The following is a 19,424-nucleotide window of genomic DNA, read 5'->3' as shown; positions in this document are numbered from 1 at the left end:
AAATGAAGGAACAAAGAATTTCCATGTGAAAAGCTAAATTCAACAATACCCTAGAGGAAGTACTTTGAATCTTCTTCTCTAATTTCCCTGCTCACCACAAATCTAGGTTTTCAGCACTTCAAGCATTTCATAATTCTGAGTTGCACTGTGTACACATTAATGTCCTTTTTATTAAAGAAAATTGAAACTAATATTAGGAATTGGTTTTAGATTTAAAAATATACACATACACACACCCATACCCACCATTTTTTAACTCTTAAAATTGAAAAGGATCTGTCTTCAATTAAATAATACATCATTAAGTTCTTGTTATTATTTATTAATATAATAAATTTTAAAAATCAAAACAAAACACCCCCCCCACACACACACCAAGAGAATTGTGGAACTGAATGAACACTGTCATCAGACATAAGAAATCCAGGACCAGTAACAGCTCACCTTTCTGAGCTTTCATTGTTTGTTCCTCAATTTGTCTTAAGCGTTCCATTAATTCTTCCTTTTCACGCTCTATTCTTTCCTTTTCCTTTTCTGCTATCTCCCTTTTCTTCTTCTCATTTTCTAATTGTGCCCTGAGAAAAGTAGTAAGAGGGTTTTTTTTAACCTCAAACAGATAAAGTTCTACTTTACGGATGCTGGTAGCCTATTTTTCAGTTTACTCAGCTAGTGGAGAAGCACATAATTTTAAATGTTTCAAATTCAGTTTACAGAGCAAGAGACAAGTTTGTTTCAAAATACTGTACAGAAAAACAATTTACGAACAGAACTGATTAGCAACCTTGGTATGATTCAACCAGGTAAACCCACAATTATACTTGCATTTTAAACATGGCTGATGTTTCACCTGGGCTAGAAATGGTGTTTTTTAAATATAGAAAAGGTAAGTCATTACATTCTTCACAGAACTTGCTTTAAAGGCTCACCTGTAGAGTATAAAAGTTCCTAGAATCAAGCAAAAGAGAGTGAAGACTGTTCCACAAAAATATAATGAGAAACAATGGTACAGCTACTATTACTATGCTGAAAGCTCAAAAAAGATACGGCTTTCTATTAAGACAGGTGAGCCATGCCAATCCACGAGCCTGCTTACATGTATTACAGAAAGAAAAGCAGCTCCCTTTTCTAGAATGCTAAGTCTGATATTCTATGACTTAGTTTTCTTAAAAGGGTAGAAGAATTTTTTTCTGTTTCATAGAAGTTTGTTAATTACCTTTCCAATTGTTTCTGATGTTTCTCCTCTCTAGCTTGGGCCTTCATCTGTTGCACTTCAATTGTATCAGGTTTCCTCCTCCTCATGTACAATTCATGATTTCCCATACACAGTGCCAAAATTCGCTTGTTAATTCTCAGGCGGGGAGCATAAAAAACAAAATCCTAGCAAAAATAATTGCACCATATCCATTAATCTAAAAATACAGTTGTGACAAGACTCAAAGTATTACTGCATGCTTGCATTTGTTAAAATTAAACTTGCAAATATTTTTACATTTATCCCCTGAGCAATCCAACACTATAATCTATAAATCTATTTACTGTAAGGAACTTGCAAGATAAATTCAAATTACACCTGGATTCCTCCATGCAGAGGTTAGCTATTTTACACAGTTAGTTATTTAAGCTCCTAAAGAAGTGAGACTATTCTCTACTCTATTTCAATAAGTTGGTTAACTGAAGAGTTTTGACCTATCAAGTCTCATGAAATGTGCTGCTGTACAAAAAAAGAAAGAGAAAAACAGAGGCAGAGGCCAGAGAATTTTGCATCTTACACTGTGGCTTTTCAGCACTTTAAGGAAAGGGGGGGGGGGGGGGGGGGGGGAGGAGAGTATCAACCAGAGTGGAAAGAAAGAAAATAAGCATACCATACTTCAAAATAAAAATTTCCTTTTGATTACTGACTATTCTACCAATAAGAATAATAGATGCCACAAAATATTTACTCATGCCATAATGCCAGAGCAAGTCCCTGCAGGCTTAAATCGCTTCATATACAAAGACATACTATTCTACACACTACTTACAGGGGCCTTTTTGTCAATTGGCTTTATGACAAATTTTTTGTCATTAAAAGAGATGTTTCTTATTTCACTCCAGGGAAAACCAATCTTGGGTGTCAGCCTTCAAAAAGAAAAACTTCTCATTAGAAGCAGCAAAGATGTGTACTTTATTTATGTCCACAAAGTCTAAATTCTGTACCATTTTCACTATCATAGTTATATTTACAAAACATAACAGTTCAAGCGTATTTTGGTAGACAAGTTTTTCACACATTATTCCATCAAGTGAATAAATTACATAAGTTACATGGCACTGTAACAAAAGGATTTTAGAAATTTCAATTTGTGACTTATGCTACTGTCATTAAATAGATGCTAAACATCGTAATCACATACCGATTCTTTATAAACTATTGATAATTTTATTTTCAGTGAAAAGAATAACTATTTGAGGAAAGTCTGACATTCCAAAGACTGAAATTAAATTAGCCTTCAGCAATGCTGTACTTCAGTTTAGCTCAGATGTAAAATATGTGTTCTTACATTTCCAAAGTTCGAGTTAATTTATTCCCCTTGCATCTTAAGTAAAATAAATTCAGTTCAGAAACTGTTAAAATGTTATGCACCAACTGCATAACTGTAAATATTTTTCTCCACGAGCACAGAAAGTTTTTTCAATTTATATTATCTTAATTACAAGCGTTAGAAAAATGTTTAAGTGTTTGATTGCTAACTATCAGGAGCTAAAAGAATACCAAAAATTGGTTAATCGTTCAATCTGATCTAAACATTTTCTGAATATTTCCTTCTTTCAGGAGTTATATTGCCATCTAATGGCAATTAAGGCTTACAGAATTTTCTTACAGAGCATATACATCGAAGAGCATTAAGTTTCAGTTCAGCTGATAGCTGTTATTGGTGTCTGACACATCACATTTAATTTCAAATCACTGTGAAAGGACTGTTGACATCAGATACTACTAACAAGTGTTTAGAAAGAAACAAAAGAATAAGCCTGTTCTCTTTTCAGATTCTTCAAATTTTCTACATCTCAGCTTCATTTCCCTTCAAGTAGGACAGAATCTTTGATATCTCTATCAGGACATACGATTCATCTATTTTCTTTGATGTCTAAAAGGTTTCACTTTTAGATACCAAAGTTGTTCATGTTCTAACAGCTATAATCCTAGCCACTACTCTTACAAAATGTGTCTCTTTCAATATGTTGCTCAGCTTCTCAGTGTCCTTTTCATCCTGACTGAAAAAGGAAGTCTTGAGGGAGTGAAAAAACACAGAAAGAAACCGTATAAAGATGGTCTAGCTATCATAAATTTACATTGCTTAATATGAATTAAGTTTACACAGAACTGCTCTTCCTTTCCCTTCTTTTGCATCTCTATTTAATCTTCAAAATTCAAATATTCCAGCAGTTAACGTCTATCTCTTTTTTTTTTTTTTTTTATATTTTACATAGATTAGAAGGTCTTTGAGAACCTGTTTTGCTAGATGGTATTGAACACACAAGGGGGTGAGGTTTATATAATCTCAGACCAGATCTCCTAGGACAGAATAGCAAAATGAGTATTAGCCACTTACTTGTCATCATGCTCATAAATATTCAGACCCAAAGCATCAACTCCTAGCCACAATTCAGTTCCTTTTTTATTCTTTATTTCAAAATAGTTGACTCCATACATTTCCAAGTCTTGTGCTATCTTAAGGTATTCCATCATAGAATCTTCCCTGATGAAAGAAGAAAAAAATGATGTGTTGAGACAAATCAAAAGTACACTGTAATAGTAAGGGAACTACAGAATAACTAATTAGTGTAAAATCTAGTGATAAATTAAATCTGTCTTTGAAATTCATGTGTACATTGATTCAGATACTTATAGAGCTCTACACTCCAATGCCCAAGTATAGTTCAATCCCTGCTCTTTGTCTTTTTACCCTGTGAGCTAAGGAAATAATAAGTATATTTTAGAGGCAGGCAACTGTGGACAGAGACAGCTGACAACCTCACCAGAAACCACATAGGTAAACTAACTGGAAACTCAACCCTCACTGCAGCTTTCATGGAAAATTTTGGTAGCTGCCCACCTTGGTCGGAATAAAAGAAAGCAGTTTCCAAACAAATATAACTTCTCCTAATATACATCCTAATAATAACAACAAAAACACACCCTTAAAGGTCTTGGAACATTTTTTAAGTAATTACCTTAACATTCCTCTGTGCTCTTCATGCCAGTTCTGTATTCTTTCTTCCCACTGTTCTTTTGTCAGTTTGTGCTGTTCTAACACACTGTGAATAGAAGTTGTTGCTATTCAATGACACTGACAACCAACTTAATCTCTTAAAGATATAAAAATGAGTCTGGTTACACAGCATAACATATACCTTAATTGGATAAACTTAAACATGACTTCCTGTATACTGTTCATCTTTTTAAACCAAATGGACATAGAAACTTAGTATTTCAACAATACACTTTTAAAATAGCATGAAATTGCTTCTTTTTTCATAGTATTTTATACTTTTTGTGATATAAAAGTCACCCCATGGCAAGCTCACCTTTCAGTAAAGTCATAAAATGTAATGTTTGGAACAGCTGAAAATGCAGGCCTATAAAATCTTCATACAACAATGCTGCAAATTAACCTCTAGGTATGCACAGATACACTCAAGCTTTCTGCTGTCATTTGAAAGAAAAAGCAACACATTAAGACTAGTTTGTTGGGGTTTTGGTTTGGTTTTTATAAATAAAATCAGTAGTGAAACAGTTTGAGGAAACTATTTGAGGTTTATCTATAGCAGACCGCCAAGATGGAATTATGTTTTGACCTACTAGAACTTTCAAAGTAGCACTGCAGTAAGAAGTCAAATGCATATGACAACTTTATTATGCTTTTATCCCATGCACCTAGCATTTCACGCATTCCTAGAAGTTATTTTAAAGGAAAATTAAAAAAAAAAGACTGCAAAATAATCTTACTAAAGAAGTCAGAGCAGTTGTTTTCCTTCCTTTTTCTTTACTCAGGAAAAGTAAGGATTTACTACTTTTCCCTATGTTTTTACTGAAGTACAATAAGGAATAGACTGAGTGATGCAGAAGATACTACTGCAGTGTTTCTTCTGTTATAGGATCTCTGTCACTCTATTTGATAATCTGCCCCATATCTAGTGAAGCGTACTTTTCAGTGGGAGCCATATCCCATTTTGTTTTGCTTAGTGTGCACCCCTGTCAACAGGCTTTCTTCCTCAAAACTGAGGCAGAGGTTTTCCTTTGTGCACCTGCAGAAAACTAAAGTGTTCACATCCATATGATACAAGAACATGCAATGACAAGGCATCTTTTCTGGGTTCCCCCCCCCAATCTTTAGCCTTGAATATAAGCCTTAGATGTAATACTTACAGAAGCCTGTTACAGAACACACAAAGTAGAACAGCCTGATTTGGCTGTAATAATCTAAAAGCATCCTGGCCCTCATTTACAAGTTTCTATTGCATTAAAAAAAAAAAAAAAAAAAGAATTCCAAGTCTTCTAGGACCATGTTAATTTCTTGAAGTTCTGTAATTATATCAACCCTGATTTTTACATTGTGATATTTACATTGAGCTGCTTTTCACCATTATTTCTTCTACTCCTCCAACAGATATTCACAAATTATTCAAAAGCTTTCATAGCAGTATAATATAAAGATAACAATAAAAACATAAAGGACAGAACAGGATATTGTCAAATACATGATCCCAGGATTATGTCATACAAGTGCCCATCTGAAAATAAAAGCCCTGCTCCCAAAGCTCTTTAGAATCACAGAGTGGTTGAGGTTGGAAGGGACCTCTGAAGATCATCTTCTTCACCCCCCTCCTCAAACAGGGTTACCTACAGCCAGTCACGCCCAGCACCGTGTCTAGACAGCTTCTGAATATCCCTAAGGAGGGGGACTTCATAAGCTCTCCAGGCAACCTGTGCCAGCGCTCAGTCACCCTCACGGTGACTTGGGCTTTCCAAATGAAGTTAAATTTCTAATCCTACAGAAATTCTTTGCACTTTCCTCTTTTTGAATTGAATTTGAATTGAAAGCCACAAGGAAATGGGCATAAGTGAAATATGCTTGAACACAATTTTTTTGTTCCTTTACTATGAAGGTGGTCAAACACTAGAACACATTCCCCAGAGAGGTTGCAGAGTCCATCCTTGTAAATATTCAACACCCAACTAGAAAAGGCTGTGAGCAACCTGCTGTAATTGGAATAGAATATTTCCATTGGAAGGGACCTATAATGATCATCTAGTCCAACTGCCTGACCACTTCAGGGCTGACTAAAAGTTAAGGAAATGTTAAGGGCATTGTCCAAATGACTCAAACACTGACCAGCAAGGGGCATCAACCACCCCTCTAGCTGACTCTATTTTGAGTAGGGGGACTGGACTAAATGATCTTCAGAGCTCCCCTTCCAACCTCAAGTGATTCTGTGTTTCTATGATATCCTCAAATCAGCTGGCAATGTCTTTGGTGATAGCCATCTTGGCATTTGGTCCCCTCCATTCTCTCTTCACATGCTGCTGATGAAACATCCCTAGCAGATACGCAAGGACTGTTGAAACAGAGAAACTCAGCAAGGACTTGATGCCTTGTTGCTACCCAGCTCATAGTTTTGAGCCAAGAAATATGCAGTAGTTTTGACAGGTGAACATTAAGACTATATAAAAACAGGAACTGCAAATCTCTTCTCACCTTTTTCAGTAAAATTTTGCCAAGCTAGTCTACTTTGGGAAACAACTAAGTATTTTTGATGTTACATTTTATATTGTTCTTAAGTATTTTTATGAGGTACTTGTTAGTTTTCTAGCAATTCTCCTGGCAACAGGAGGCAAAACAGGAATAACTGTGTCAGAATGAATACAAAACCTGTGCTCACTCAGTGCAGACTGGCACACGACTGGTTGAAAGCATACGCTGGAAAATGATTTGAACATTTGCCTACTGAAAACGAGCATCGTAAGTATTTGAGTTTGTGTCATACACAAGCACTCCAGTGTTCACAGGCTGTCATCATAACTGAGCAAAACCCAAGATTTGTGAACTAACATATTCAGTAATGACAGTTTTACTGGCTCTACATCTCCCTGCTTTCCTAACAAAGGGCATTTTTAAGAAAGAGGTATAGACTTCACTGTCACAAGGAAGCAGTAAACAGCCAGAACCAAGCTCTTAGCCAAGATTTTTAAAAATCTGAAACATTTTCAGAAATATTTCTTTCAATACTTCACCACAATCCTTTGAAATGCTTTTTTGCTTGCCAGAAAATTCTCAAGCTCAGTTACACTAATAAGTGAGTTTCCACTTTTAGTTTTTAAACCAAGAGACAAAGGATATGACTTCTAAAGAAACCTCAAATTATTCCATGGCTCTCATTTCTTTGAGGACGCATTAATGCTGCATGTTTAGTAAGCACACATTTGTCCATGATACATCAGTATAGATGAATCTACACCTACAAAATCGTCTAACATTGTACATTCATGTTGCAATAGATGCCAGGAGCATGGCTTCAGTTGCATAAAGAAACAGAACTATAATCTTGGTGTTTCCTTTTCCTAACCACTTAGCTGAGTGACCGATACAAAAGAGTTTACAGTCAACAGCAACAATTTAGTTTCCAAATTTTCTGTCCCGACTGGCATTTTTCTGCAAAATAGTTTATTTGCAATATACTTTGTAACTATTTTCACTAAATTATCATCATTTAAGTGTACAAAACAATCAAGAACTGAAGAAAATGAGTATCAAATGAATCTTAGTGACTTCTATACTAGAGTATTTTGATTAGATTATTAACATTAGATCATTTTGGAAAACTTTGGAAATTTGTTCAACTAAGTCTGTGCAGATGGTTGTGGATCAGAGAGGACACAGATCTCAAGAAACCCATGCTTGACACACTTTGTTATTTAGAGTCTAAATTAGGATCTAAATTTTACTAGCAAAACATGCACTCTTAAGAAAGCTACCATTAAATACACATTATGACTTAATATTTTAATTACAAAAAATGTGCTGTAATCAAGGTTCTATGCAGCAGATGATGCAGAAACAGTCTCACTCACCGCTGAGGGAGAAGTCTGTCATTGGCTAGGTAGCCCAGTTTATGTATCTCCTTACTGTAATCTCCATACTTGGACTGGACAGCATAAGAAGCCAGAAGAACTGCAGTTTCTGGTGGGCAATATATTTCATCATTTAAGATTGCTTCTTTGACTTGCAAGAAGAAAAGTCTCTGAGTTATTTCCTGAATTAATTCTTCAGATACATCCTCTGGAAAAAACTTGGCCCTGAACTTAAACTGCATAGGATTTTCTTTCCTTACATCTTGCTGTGTTACCTGAGAAAGAAGAATAAAGGAAAAAAATTAAAAGAGCACTAAATGATATATTAAATATAATTAACTCAGTAGTATCGAACTCCTTAGCTCCTCTACACTGAAATCCAGTGCTTCCTGACAAGCTCACTGTGGCCCACTAAATATTCACGTGGCACTGAATCAAGAACATCAGTTTGGATAAATCAGACAATTTTGAAATACTACTCAAAGAGTAAGAGTTTTTTTGTAGGCTTGTGTGAATTTCTATTTATCACAACAGAGATCTGGAAAAAAAAAGTTGTAATACATATGAAAAAAAAATCAAAACTATATCCAAGGATGAATTGCAGGAAGTAAAAATTAGGATCTAACAGGTTTCTTCAGCAAGAACTACAGCACATTTTCTTCCATGTAAGTGTAAAGTTGGATTCTTTTAAAAGTCTTTAAGCTATTGAATTAAATATATGTGCTTTGTTCCTGTGCAAAAAACATAATTCTATTAATCAGATTTTTTCTAGAATGGGTAAGCCTTATAATCATGATTTCTGTGAAGAGATCAGATGTGGTCATCTTAAGTGTCTACTTCAAATTTCAACAAAAATTCATTTTTATGTATAATTTTCCATTTCATTTGGCCACAGCTTTCAGCACTGATTATGACTACAGCAAAAACATTCAAAATTAAACTCATTCTAACATCAAATAATACAATGATTGTTAAAAGGTACATTCATAATGAAGTAAATCTCATACATCCCAATTCCTCAAGCTCTTTATTACGCATTTAATTTTATGTCCATTAGTAGTCCCTCTAGAACTTCTTCACTGTGCATGAAATGATGCATTTGTTTGCTTGACTTGTATGAAGTATCAAAAACTGTAAATGTTAGGGAGTGTAAGTACTACATTCAACATTTCAGATGTCAATTTTAAAAGCTTTCCTCACTTTTCACAGGATCACAGAACAGCAGGGGTTGGAAGAGACCTCTGCAGATCATCTCATCCAACCCCCCTGCTTCAGCAGGGACACCTAGAGCAGGGGGCACAAGAATGCGTCCAGGCAGGTTTTGAATGTCTCCAGGGAAGGAGGGTCCACAGCCCCCCTGGGCAGCCTGTTCCACTGCTCTGGCACCCTCACAGGAAAGAAAATTTTTCTCATGTTAAAGTGGACCTCCCTGTGTTCCAACTTGTGCCCACTACCCCTTGTCCTATCATTGGGCACTACTGCAAGGAGTCTATGACACCCACACTTTAGATATTTATAGGTATTCATTAAATCCCACACACAGAGTCTTCTCTTCTCCAGGCTGAACAAATGCAAGTCTCTCAGCCTTTCCTCACAAGGGAGATGCTCCAGTCCCCTGATCATCTTGGTAGCTCTCTGCTGGACTTGCTCAAGCAGTTCCACATCCTTCTTAAACTGGGGGGCCCAAAACTGGACACAGTACTCCAGAAGTGGTCTCACTAGGCCAGAGTAGAGGGGGAGGATAACCTCCCTCCACCTGCTGGCCACATTCCTTTTAATGCATCCCAGGATATTGTTGGCCTTCTTGGCCACAAGGGCACAGTGTTGGCTCAGGGTTAACTTCTTGTCCACCAGCACTCCCAGGTCCTTCTCTACAGAGACGCTTTCCAGTAGTTCAGCCCCCAGTCTGTACTGGTGCATGGGGTTGCTCCTCCCCAGGTGCAGGACCTTGCACTTGCTCTTGCTGAATGTCATGAGGTTCCCCTTGGCCCAGCTCTCCAGCCTGTCCAGGTCTCATTGGATGGCAGCATGCCCTTCTGGTGTATCAGCCACTCCTCCCAATGTAGTTTCATCAGCAAACTTGCTGAGGTTACACTCTATCCCATCATCCAGGTCACTGATGAATATGGTGAACAGGACTGGACCCAGCACAGACCCTGGGGAACACCACTAGTGACAGGCCTCCATCCAGACTCTGCTCCATTGATCATGACCCTCTGAGCTCTGTTGTTGAGCCAGTTCTCTGTCCACCTCACTGTCCACTCATCCAACCCATGCTTCCTTAGCTTGCCTACAAGGGTGCTATGGAAGACAGTGTCAAACACCTTACTGAAGTCAAGATAGACAACATCCACTGCTCTCCCTTCATCGACCCAGCCAGTCACGCCATCATAGAAGGCTATCAGGTTGGGCAAGCACGGTCTTCCCTTGGTGAATCCACGTTGACTGTTTCTGATAACCTTCTTGTCCTCTACATGCCTGGAGATGACCTCCAGGATGAACTGCTCCATCACCTTTCCAGGGATGGAGGTGACACTGGCCTATAGTTTCCCAGGTCCCCCTTCTTGCCCTTTTTGAAGACTGGAGTGATAATTCATTAGTGTTTATCTGCTTCTGATTTACATACAGATTATTTCACTTGAGTCTCACCATGGAACGATCTGTTGTGCTCTTGCCAACATTATTTGCACACCTATTCTGTGATTTATCAGATCTTATCTGTATTTACTGCAAATATTTAAACAGTAACTTATAAGTTAGAGCCAGTTTATGATGATGCATTTAAGAATCAAATGTTATAAGCTTTTAAGAAAAAAAAAAAGATAGATAACTGCCTTAGTCAAAGTTAAGGAAGTTACCACACCCTTGCTGCTCCTGAACTGTACCAGCAGCTTGACATGCTAAAGAAAGTCTGCAAGACTTTCACAGAGCAATGTCTTCTATATTTTTCGCAAATGATGCACCAAATCCCCTAGTCTCCAACCACTGGAGGCAAGCCATTAAGGCTAACAAAATATTTGTAGCACTACAACATTTATCACGCATGAAACAAGACATGTATGAAATTCTAGGAGACAGCTTTGGTGGTTAGCAGGTTTAACTCACTGGATCTACCACAGAGGAGAAGAAAAGATTATATAAATGCAGACAATGGGTCTTGCTCCTAAAAACCTCCCAATTTACCTCCTAATACCGAAAATAAAAAAAGGTATTAAGTTGAACTCAAAACACTTTCTTTATTCTATACAGTGCCATTAATAACCTGACAGCCAATATTAAAATAAAAAGTGACCATTCAAATTCATAAATAGAATGTAAAGTAAAATGTCCTGGTTCCCAATAGCTGGGAGATACAAGTTGCTTAGTACTGTTGGGGAAAAACAAAACAAAAATTATCTTACAATCTACCTATTAGACACCTAAACAGAAGTTTAGGAACCTATTACTGGTAGCTCATTTAAAGATCTATAGCTATATACATGCAAGTTCCTGAAGCTCAAATACTTCACACACACAGTCTCAACTATAAAACATTTATTCTATTCTATTTTGCTCCATGAAAGCAGGACAATCACATGCATCACCATGGTACTGGAAATACAGGAAGTGGTGTCTCCTTCTCAAATCAAATGTTGATGCAGCTTTGCATATTCTTTTATAACTAACCAAACTTAACACTGTAGTTTGTCATTTAAATCAAATGAAAAGCAACTTTTCTACTAAATTTGAAGCCAGCTGTATCTCACAATGTTAAAGCAGCAAGCCTTGTAAAAGTATATTTCAAACTACACACTTGCCTAAATATCAGGGAATTGTTACCTTTTTATTTAGCTTCAGCCAAGTTGAGTAACCCTTGCTGTCCACATACTGTAGTCCAAAAAACCAGACTTCACGAAGACCAACAGTTTTCACCACCTAAAGATAAATGATCCATAATCATCAGTAATCACTACAACATGAATTTTTTTTAATGGTAATCAAGCTACAGAAACCACCTCAAACTGAAATGTAATCAAGTTTTAGAAGAACAAAAAGAATTAAAATAGTAGCAAAACATCAGGTTCAGGAAAGCATTCACCTCAGAGTTCTAAATAAACTCAAGCCCCGTGTTGCCAAACTACCAACTGGAGTCCACAGCTTACTGCAAACATCAGACTCAGCACCTGAGGGATACAAGAGAGCAAAGAGGACCCTGATATTTGAAAGCATGTCTGGGAAGTGATCTGCAGACCTACAGACAAGTAAGTCCACTTCAACAAAAGATAACTGGTGAAACTATAATAAAGAATAATACTTGTGGAGAAGTATGAAGTAATGAGGACAAATCACCTCCTTCAAATATTTTTGAGATCTTCTAAGAGTTAATTATGAAAGGGATAAAGATGATCTAGCTGATAAACTATACATGGATTTCCTGGAAGACTTCTGCTCAGGTCTATAACCAAAGGCTACTAAAGGAACAAAACTGTCCTTAAATAGAAGGAAGGACTTTTTATGGATATACTAGTTAGAAAGAAAGAAAAAACCAAGCTGTTCTCACAACAGACTTAGTGTAACCACTAGGGAAGCCACCCAGGACTTCATAAGTGATCTGCAAAAAAGGATGGAATTGATGTGACAAAATCTGCTGTGGGAAACCTTCCATAAAGATCTGTAAATGAACAGTAAAAAGGAAGATGAACCTCAATAAAAGGTGATATTTAACAAAATACTGTACCTAAAAGACAAATTTGAATTATGCAAAGTTCTCATTGTAAAGGAAAAAGCAATAAGGCTGTTATATTACTATACATGTCTATGGTATTCCCAAATCTCTAACACTACATCTGGACTGGTCACATCAACTTAAAAAACAGATGCTGCAGCACTGGAAATACTTCAGAAACATTGAAGAGAACGATCAGTGAAATGGGACATTTTCTACATAACTAAGACGAGAACTAAAGCTACTTACAGAGACATGAGGAAAAGAAAAAATACGATATAAGTCTATAAAACTTGCATGGCATGTAGAAGGAAAATAGAGAATTATTATTCATTATTTCTCATAATGTAAGAATTAAGAGAATCGACAGAAATCATTAGATAGCAGGTTCAAAGCAAACAAAAAGAAGCACTTCTACCACACAGAGTATAATGAAACGGTGGAACTATCTTACAGGTCTTTTGCATAGTAAAAGTATACATGGATTCAATAAGCAATTAATCAGAGAGGTCCAGCAAAGATTATTAAATAACTGTAAACTCTGGCTCCAAAAGATCCAGTATGGCAGTACTTACGTATGTTCTCAGGTTGGACCATGCTGGCAAGCTGGTTTACTGAAGGCTGTTTTATGGAAGTATTCAGATGCATGTGAAGTAAATAGAATTTTACACATAGATCCTCCTCCATTTTAAAGTAGTACTATCGGGTTGCAAAATTAAGATTTTGAAAATTAGAAAATGTCACAAGATAGCTGTGCAAACTTACTTTTGAGGCCTTGCATATTTGTATTATTACTTAACAAACATTCAAGAGCACCTTTTCTCCTCCTCTACCATTTCACCTTCAAGCTCCAAAGCATAGAATGGACAATGTTCATGGATCCAACCTGATTCCTTTAGTGAGCAGTTATTTTCTCTAGAACTCCTATATAATTTACTTTAGAACATAAGGAATGTTAAGAACAAGTTTGTTACCAGTATGGTCCTGAATAACATTAAATTTGGTGTCCCAACACAAAAATTTCAGACCTGCTGCTTCTTTTGGCACAGATCTATATGATGCTGGGCAAACTACTTATGGCTTTATCAGATGACTCAGAGTGCTCTTTAATTTGCAGCTGTTCAAGTGGAGCCTTTGTATCTGATCAGCTCTGAGCCACAAAAGTCAGCAAGAACTGCAGATGCTCAACAGCTCTGTCCATAAGGCATAAGGAGACAAGTGCTTATGATCATGTCAAAACATTTTGCTCTCACCTGCTAACTACAGCCCTTCAACTGAGATGCACATTGCACATTACTTAAATACAGGCAACTTCTCTACTGCAGATCAGAGTTACACATGCTTGCAAACACCACTAAGAACAGCTTACACATTAGCCTGGTTTCCTTCAGACTATACAAAAAAGGAAAGAGCATTGTCTATCACTGCCTCTTAGCTCAAAGGAAAGAGAAAAAAAAATTCTGAAACTTTATACCAAGACAATATAAGTGCTTATGCACTGCAGTAGGTGATATGAAAAATAAACACAGAATGAGAAACTTAGGAGTTTGACTCTGGCTGAAAAGATTCATTAAGTGGCTTCAGAGAAGTCTTCATTACAACTGTAAAACAGCTATATCTACCATCACATCCTATAACTTGACTACTAATCGGCAATAAACACAGTTTAGAGAGAAGAAAAGCAACCAGAACAATAGACATGTTTTGGCAAATCAAAACATACACATAAAGACGACCTAGCAGGAATTTCATTGAGTCAGCTTCCAAAAGTTCATAAGGGAAGCTTCTGAAATCTGGAAAGGACAGCGGGGTATAACTTGAAATAAAGGAGGCAACCCTCCCATTATTTCTGAACAGCAACAGTAAACCAGAGGTGCTGACACTCAGTGCTAGCACCTTATTGAAAACAACAAAACAAAACAACCCCCATTATTACCAACAGTGTGTGGAAACTTACCCAGCACAGGGTTCTTCCTCTCCTAGGAAAGTTACAAATGCTAAATTGGTTGACTAAGGGAGGACAGATCCCCTCTTGCCCATTCTGACAACTGACAGGATAGACAGAAGGACTAGCAATAAATGTTAAGACACCTTCTGAAATATGAGCAATTAATTAAAAAGGAGTTGTGAAATAAATAAGAACTATGCTGAGTTTCACAATGGAAGAGAAAAAGAGAAAGCCACAGATGCCAAATGCTGAATTCTTGTCTGCTAGCAGATGAAGATGATGAACACAGACACGGAATAGGAAAGAAATCAACAACTCCAGAAAACACCAATTAAAAGCTCAAAAGAACCATTGACTGAAAAAAGGACAAGATGTTCACAAAAAAAAAGTAGAGGAGCACTAGACAACAGCTAAATTTATGGAGAGGTTATTTTCTGCAAATAATAACCAACAATTCTACTGCCACATCCACCATTTCTGCATAAACCTTGAAGACCTATCCTCTCACTAACAGTGCTATTCGATTATCTTTCTACTGAGAAAGAGCATAACTTTTATCTGAAAATTTCACGCTGGTTTTGCAATACAGTTCCACTCTTGATGTTACTCTGTGGAACTCACATATGAATTTAAGATCAGGCTGAAAATGCTTCTCTCCTCACACACAACTATGCTGGTTCATTTTGCTTGACCTAACAATTTTTCAGTTTAAACTTCCAGAAGATGGTTGTAAGAGCCAGTGAGATGTTAAAAGCGCCACAATGAACTGAAGAACAAAGCTGAAGAGAGCATGAGAAAGAATTCAGAGCTCTATCTTTGTTCCCTGTTTGTGAATGCCCCAATTTGGATGAACCTGATTACCTGGGCATAAGACGTTACACAGCAGAATGTCACCCCACCCAATACTGCATGGCAGAAGATAGCAAAGGTTGGCAGAAGACAAGCAACAACTTGAAGCTTCTGTGCCACAGAACACCATGCTTTTTCTTTGATGGTGGTGTTGGACAAAAAGCAGGACAGCCCCATTCTTCAAGAAGTCTTTAAGAGTCACAAAGTCTATGCCTACATAGAAGCTGAAGACATACTGCTTACTAATGTTAGAGAAAGGGGTATGGGTAGAAATGTTAAGAGTCAGTCATTTCAAACAAGAATTGCAAATAAAATTTCTCTCCTCTAAAAGAAACAGCTCAGTGTTACAAAACAAACATTCTCCTTTCGACTTATATACTAAGACATTTAATTGACTCTTATAGGTCAATTGAAAGTTTAAGAGCTCTTGAAGAACTCTTTCAATGTGTTACTTTCTCTTAATACCCGTCATTACATATTTGAAGCACCTATAGTGAAGTGGACAGAAATGACAGTTCTACTAGACATAATTCTTGATATAGTTAAACTGTTTTTGTAAAGTAATTTCAAATATTTCTGCATTTTTAACTAAATGCATACATCTTGGATCTAGATAATACGTATTTATTGGTTTCTCAAGGAAAAAGGAAATGACACGCTGACATGCTTCTGTTCTTTACATTTTCTAGAATGCTCCACAATCTAGGTCAAAAAATTGTTTCAAGATTCTGATGGCTAACATCACATGAAATTAATGTGAGAACAACCCTTTTTAAGAAATCATTCATTTAGCCCATTTGACTGGTGTATGACAGACACACTATCAAGTAAGAATGTAAATGAATGATTCAGCTGAAGCCTCATTGTTATTACCCGCAATAGCTTTATGTGTTTGTACACATACATACACAGACACACACATAAGTTACCTGATCAAAGAGTTGCTTGCCTGTTGTATTGGGCTGGATGGCAAATTCCAATTCTGCATCCATTGTGGTTACTCTGACATTGATCTACAGAAAATAAAGAAATATTTTAATGATACTGTAACAGTGTAATTCTTCTATATACTGTGATTAGCCTGTAAGAAACAATATATGGTAAGTAAAATCAACAATTTTAATGGTCTTGTATACCCACAGAATACAGTAGATATAAAAATGGAAAATTTGAATCTGAAAACATCTCATCTTTTTTTAGTATAAAAGCATATTCAGGATAATATTTAACGCTAGGTTTGAAGGTCAAGCCAGGAAGCAAAGTTCAAAATCAATTTAATGGGATAGCTGATGTGACTACTGAACACTCAAAGAACACCAGGACACGCAGCTACTGGGCACTATCTCTCAGTGGGCTTCCCAAACATGTGCAAAAGTTCCTCATCATATACATTATCATTTTAAGGTATTTATACTTGGCAATATAAAAAGAAAGCAGCCTCCTGCCCTGCCATTTCTAAAATTAAGAGGTTCAGTGGTCTTAAAGTTTATAGGACTAGCAACTGTAGGTCTAAGGACAAATAGCAGATTTTTCAATGGAAGGAGGAACTACATTAGTTAGTTCCCCTTAATACTGATCCCATTCAATTCCCTTACTACAAGACTGAAAAACCACCACTATTCAATGAGCTACTACTTTCTCCTGAAATAGAGGACCATTTTCCTGATGATTCCTGGCAGTCACTGGTTTTATTTGTTCTAAAACAGGCAGTCAAATATTCCAGGAGACGTCTGGATGCCTACCTTACTTGGAAGTACAACAGCCTGTTCCAATTTTTCTTCAACTGGTACACACAGAAATGAGAACTTTCATTAAACAGAACAATACACTAAATGTACAGTACTGTCTTCTCACTGTTAAAATGATCCTCCATTCCTACTTCCAGGGTATCACATTGTATTAATCCTTAGTGAATATGAATATAAAGTGTTAAAGCTCAAATCTGCTTTGCTATAAATGCAAAAACCAGAAACATGAAACTTACATTTAAGGCACACAGATATATTCTAATTTCTCTCCCTCTACTATAAAATATGGAACAGGAATAAATTATTACTTGTATTACAGGTTCTTAAACTACTTGATCTATGCCTGTGTAAACAATTTCCATTAACCATTTCCCTAATTTTGCCACCAGGTGGAATACTTTGAAAAGTGAAAGTCCAGAGAAGTCTCCCCAAGGCAGAACACAGAAGTGAGATCTAAGGCGCAAAAAAGAAAACTGGATAGAGGGTTAGTTCCTGTACAACAGATTAAGCTTGTTTACTCCTTTCTTTAGTGTTGAGGCAAACAACTTTGGGCATGAGCTAGATACACAAGACAGAGCAGAGAGTCTGAGGACCTCTAGGTTATAGACCTGCAAATAAGGAAGATAGCAGGGGGTTGGTAAACTTTTTTGTGTGTGAACACTGATAAAGAACAAGAGTTGAAGGCTTTGGAATAAAAGGTAGTAAACTTTTATTGCAAAAAGAAGAAAAAAAAATTAGAGGGTGTGTGTCAGGAGGAGGGAAAAGAGGTGTTTTCTGTAGATTCTCTCACTCTGTCCATTTCAAAAGAAAAAATCTGCTTATTCTCTAACAGAACAACCCATTTTAAATGGTCAGTCTAACTCACCGCCTGTTGTACTGTTTTAAGTGTGGAGGGCTGCCCTTAATTACAGTAAGTTTTTTTTTTTAAAGCAGTTTTTCAATTTTAAAAGTGAAGCCAGCTTTAAGGCAGCTACAAGTACACAAGTTACAAGGGATAAGGCTAAACTGTAACTTTATTAAATGCCAAAGCAGTCTGTTATGTAACCGCAGCATTGCCAAAACAAGGAGCATCACAGAATATCTAGGAAGCACAGCAAGTTCAGCTAATTGCAGCAGACTTTTTAGACTGGCAGCAGAAACTTCTTACGTAAATACCCTTGTAACAAATGTCATCATCTACAAATGCAAGAATTACTACCTGTAAGTCTATATCCCTCATGAGGGCCAAAACACTCAAACAGTAAAATAATAGATGTGATGCAGAGGCAAACTCAACACACAGCCTGTAAATTCTGTTCGCTTCTGGATGTTACTGCCTCAAATAAAAGCAGAGTGCTGTAACAGAACACAGCTGCTAGATCTGCGATAGAGGTACAAATACACATTAGGAGTGATCTGGTCACTTATATGCACTACAGTAACTGCTTAAGCCTACAGCGATTTTCTTTTACTTTGTACTTCTGCTTAACAGATCACCCAACTGCTAATGAATATTTACACTTTCAGTTCTACTAAGAAAGTCGCAAATTAAATGATAGCAATATTAAAGTGTTACCTTTTATGATATGGGTTATTTAAGAAGACACTTACAAAGGTATCACTACACTTGTTCTTCTTCCTGGTGAAGATATTTGGACTGACTTAGATTTTTGTCATACAAATACTGAACTTTTACAACCTTAAAACATTGTTTCACAGCTTCAGTTATTTCTGGGCATGGAAAATGAGAAGGCTACTTTTGGAAAAACCTAAGATTGAGTGCAGAAGGCTTACTTATCTAATCCAAACCTCGATCACACAGCACGCTCTCAACAAAATCAAACCTCTGGTATCACTTGCATGGTCTGTAAAATAAAGCTAACCAACTACATTAGGAATAGTCATGGGGAAGTTTCCACATTATAAATAAGGCAGGGAAATGAGAAAACGTGGGCAGAGAAAGAAGGCCCAGGAAATTCAGCAGTGGACTGTCACACGTAATCTGCTGTTGGGTATCCAGCTACTTTGAAGCAACTCTCCTAATGCGACATTGGTGACAGGGGGAAATTATCTAAACCACAA

At 36.8% G+C, this 19,424-nt stretch overlaps 1 protein-coding gene across 1 annotated transcript in view; it reads right to left on the bottom strand.

Moving 5' to 3' along the window:
* RDX (radixin) overlaps positions 1–19,424 on the bottom strand; it is a 42,653-nt gene that overhangs the window by 7,343 nt on the left and 15,886 nt on the right. Inside the window, exons 3-10 of the mRNA XM_064441229.1 lie at positions 16,545–16,628; positions 11,933–12,028; positions 8,114–8,388; positions 4,216–4,299; positions 3,594–3,740; positions 2,022–2,118; positions 1,214–1,377; positions 445–575 (exon numbers count right to left, since the gene is read on the bottom strand). Coding sequence (XP_064297299.1) covers positions 445–575; positions 1,214–1,377; positions 2,022–2,118; positions 3,594–3,740; positions 4,216–4,299; positions 8,114–8,388; positions 11,933–12,028; positions 16,545–16,628 — 1,078 coding nt within the window. The remainder of the gene's footprint in view (positions 1–444; positions 576–1,213; positions 1,378–2,021; positions 2,119–3,593; positions 3,741–4,215; positions 4,300–8,113; positions 8,389–11,932; positions 12,029–16,544; positions 16,629–19,424) is intronic.

This window comes from Phalacrocorax carbo, chromosome 1 (genome assembly GCF_963921805.1).
Source record: "Phalacrocorax carbo chromosome 1, bPhaCar2.1, whole genome shotgun sequence".
NCBI classification, from domain to species: domain Eukaryota; kingdom Metazoa; phylum Chordata; class Aves; order Suliformes; family Phalacrocoracidae; genus Phalacrocorax; species Phalacrocorax carbo.
This window is presented reverse-complemented; position numbering and strand designations above follow the sequence as displayed.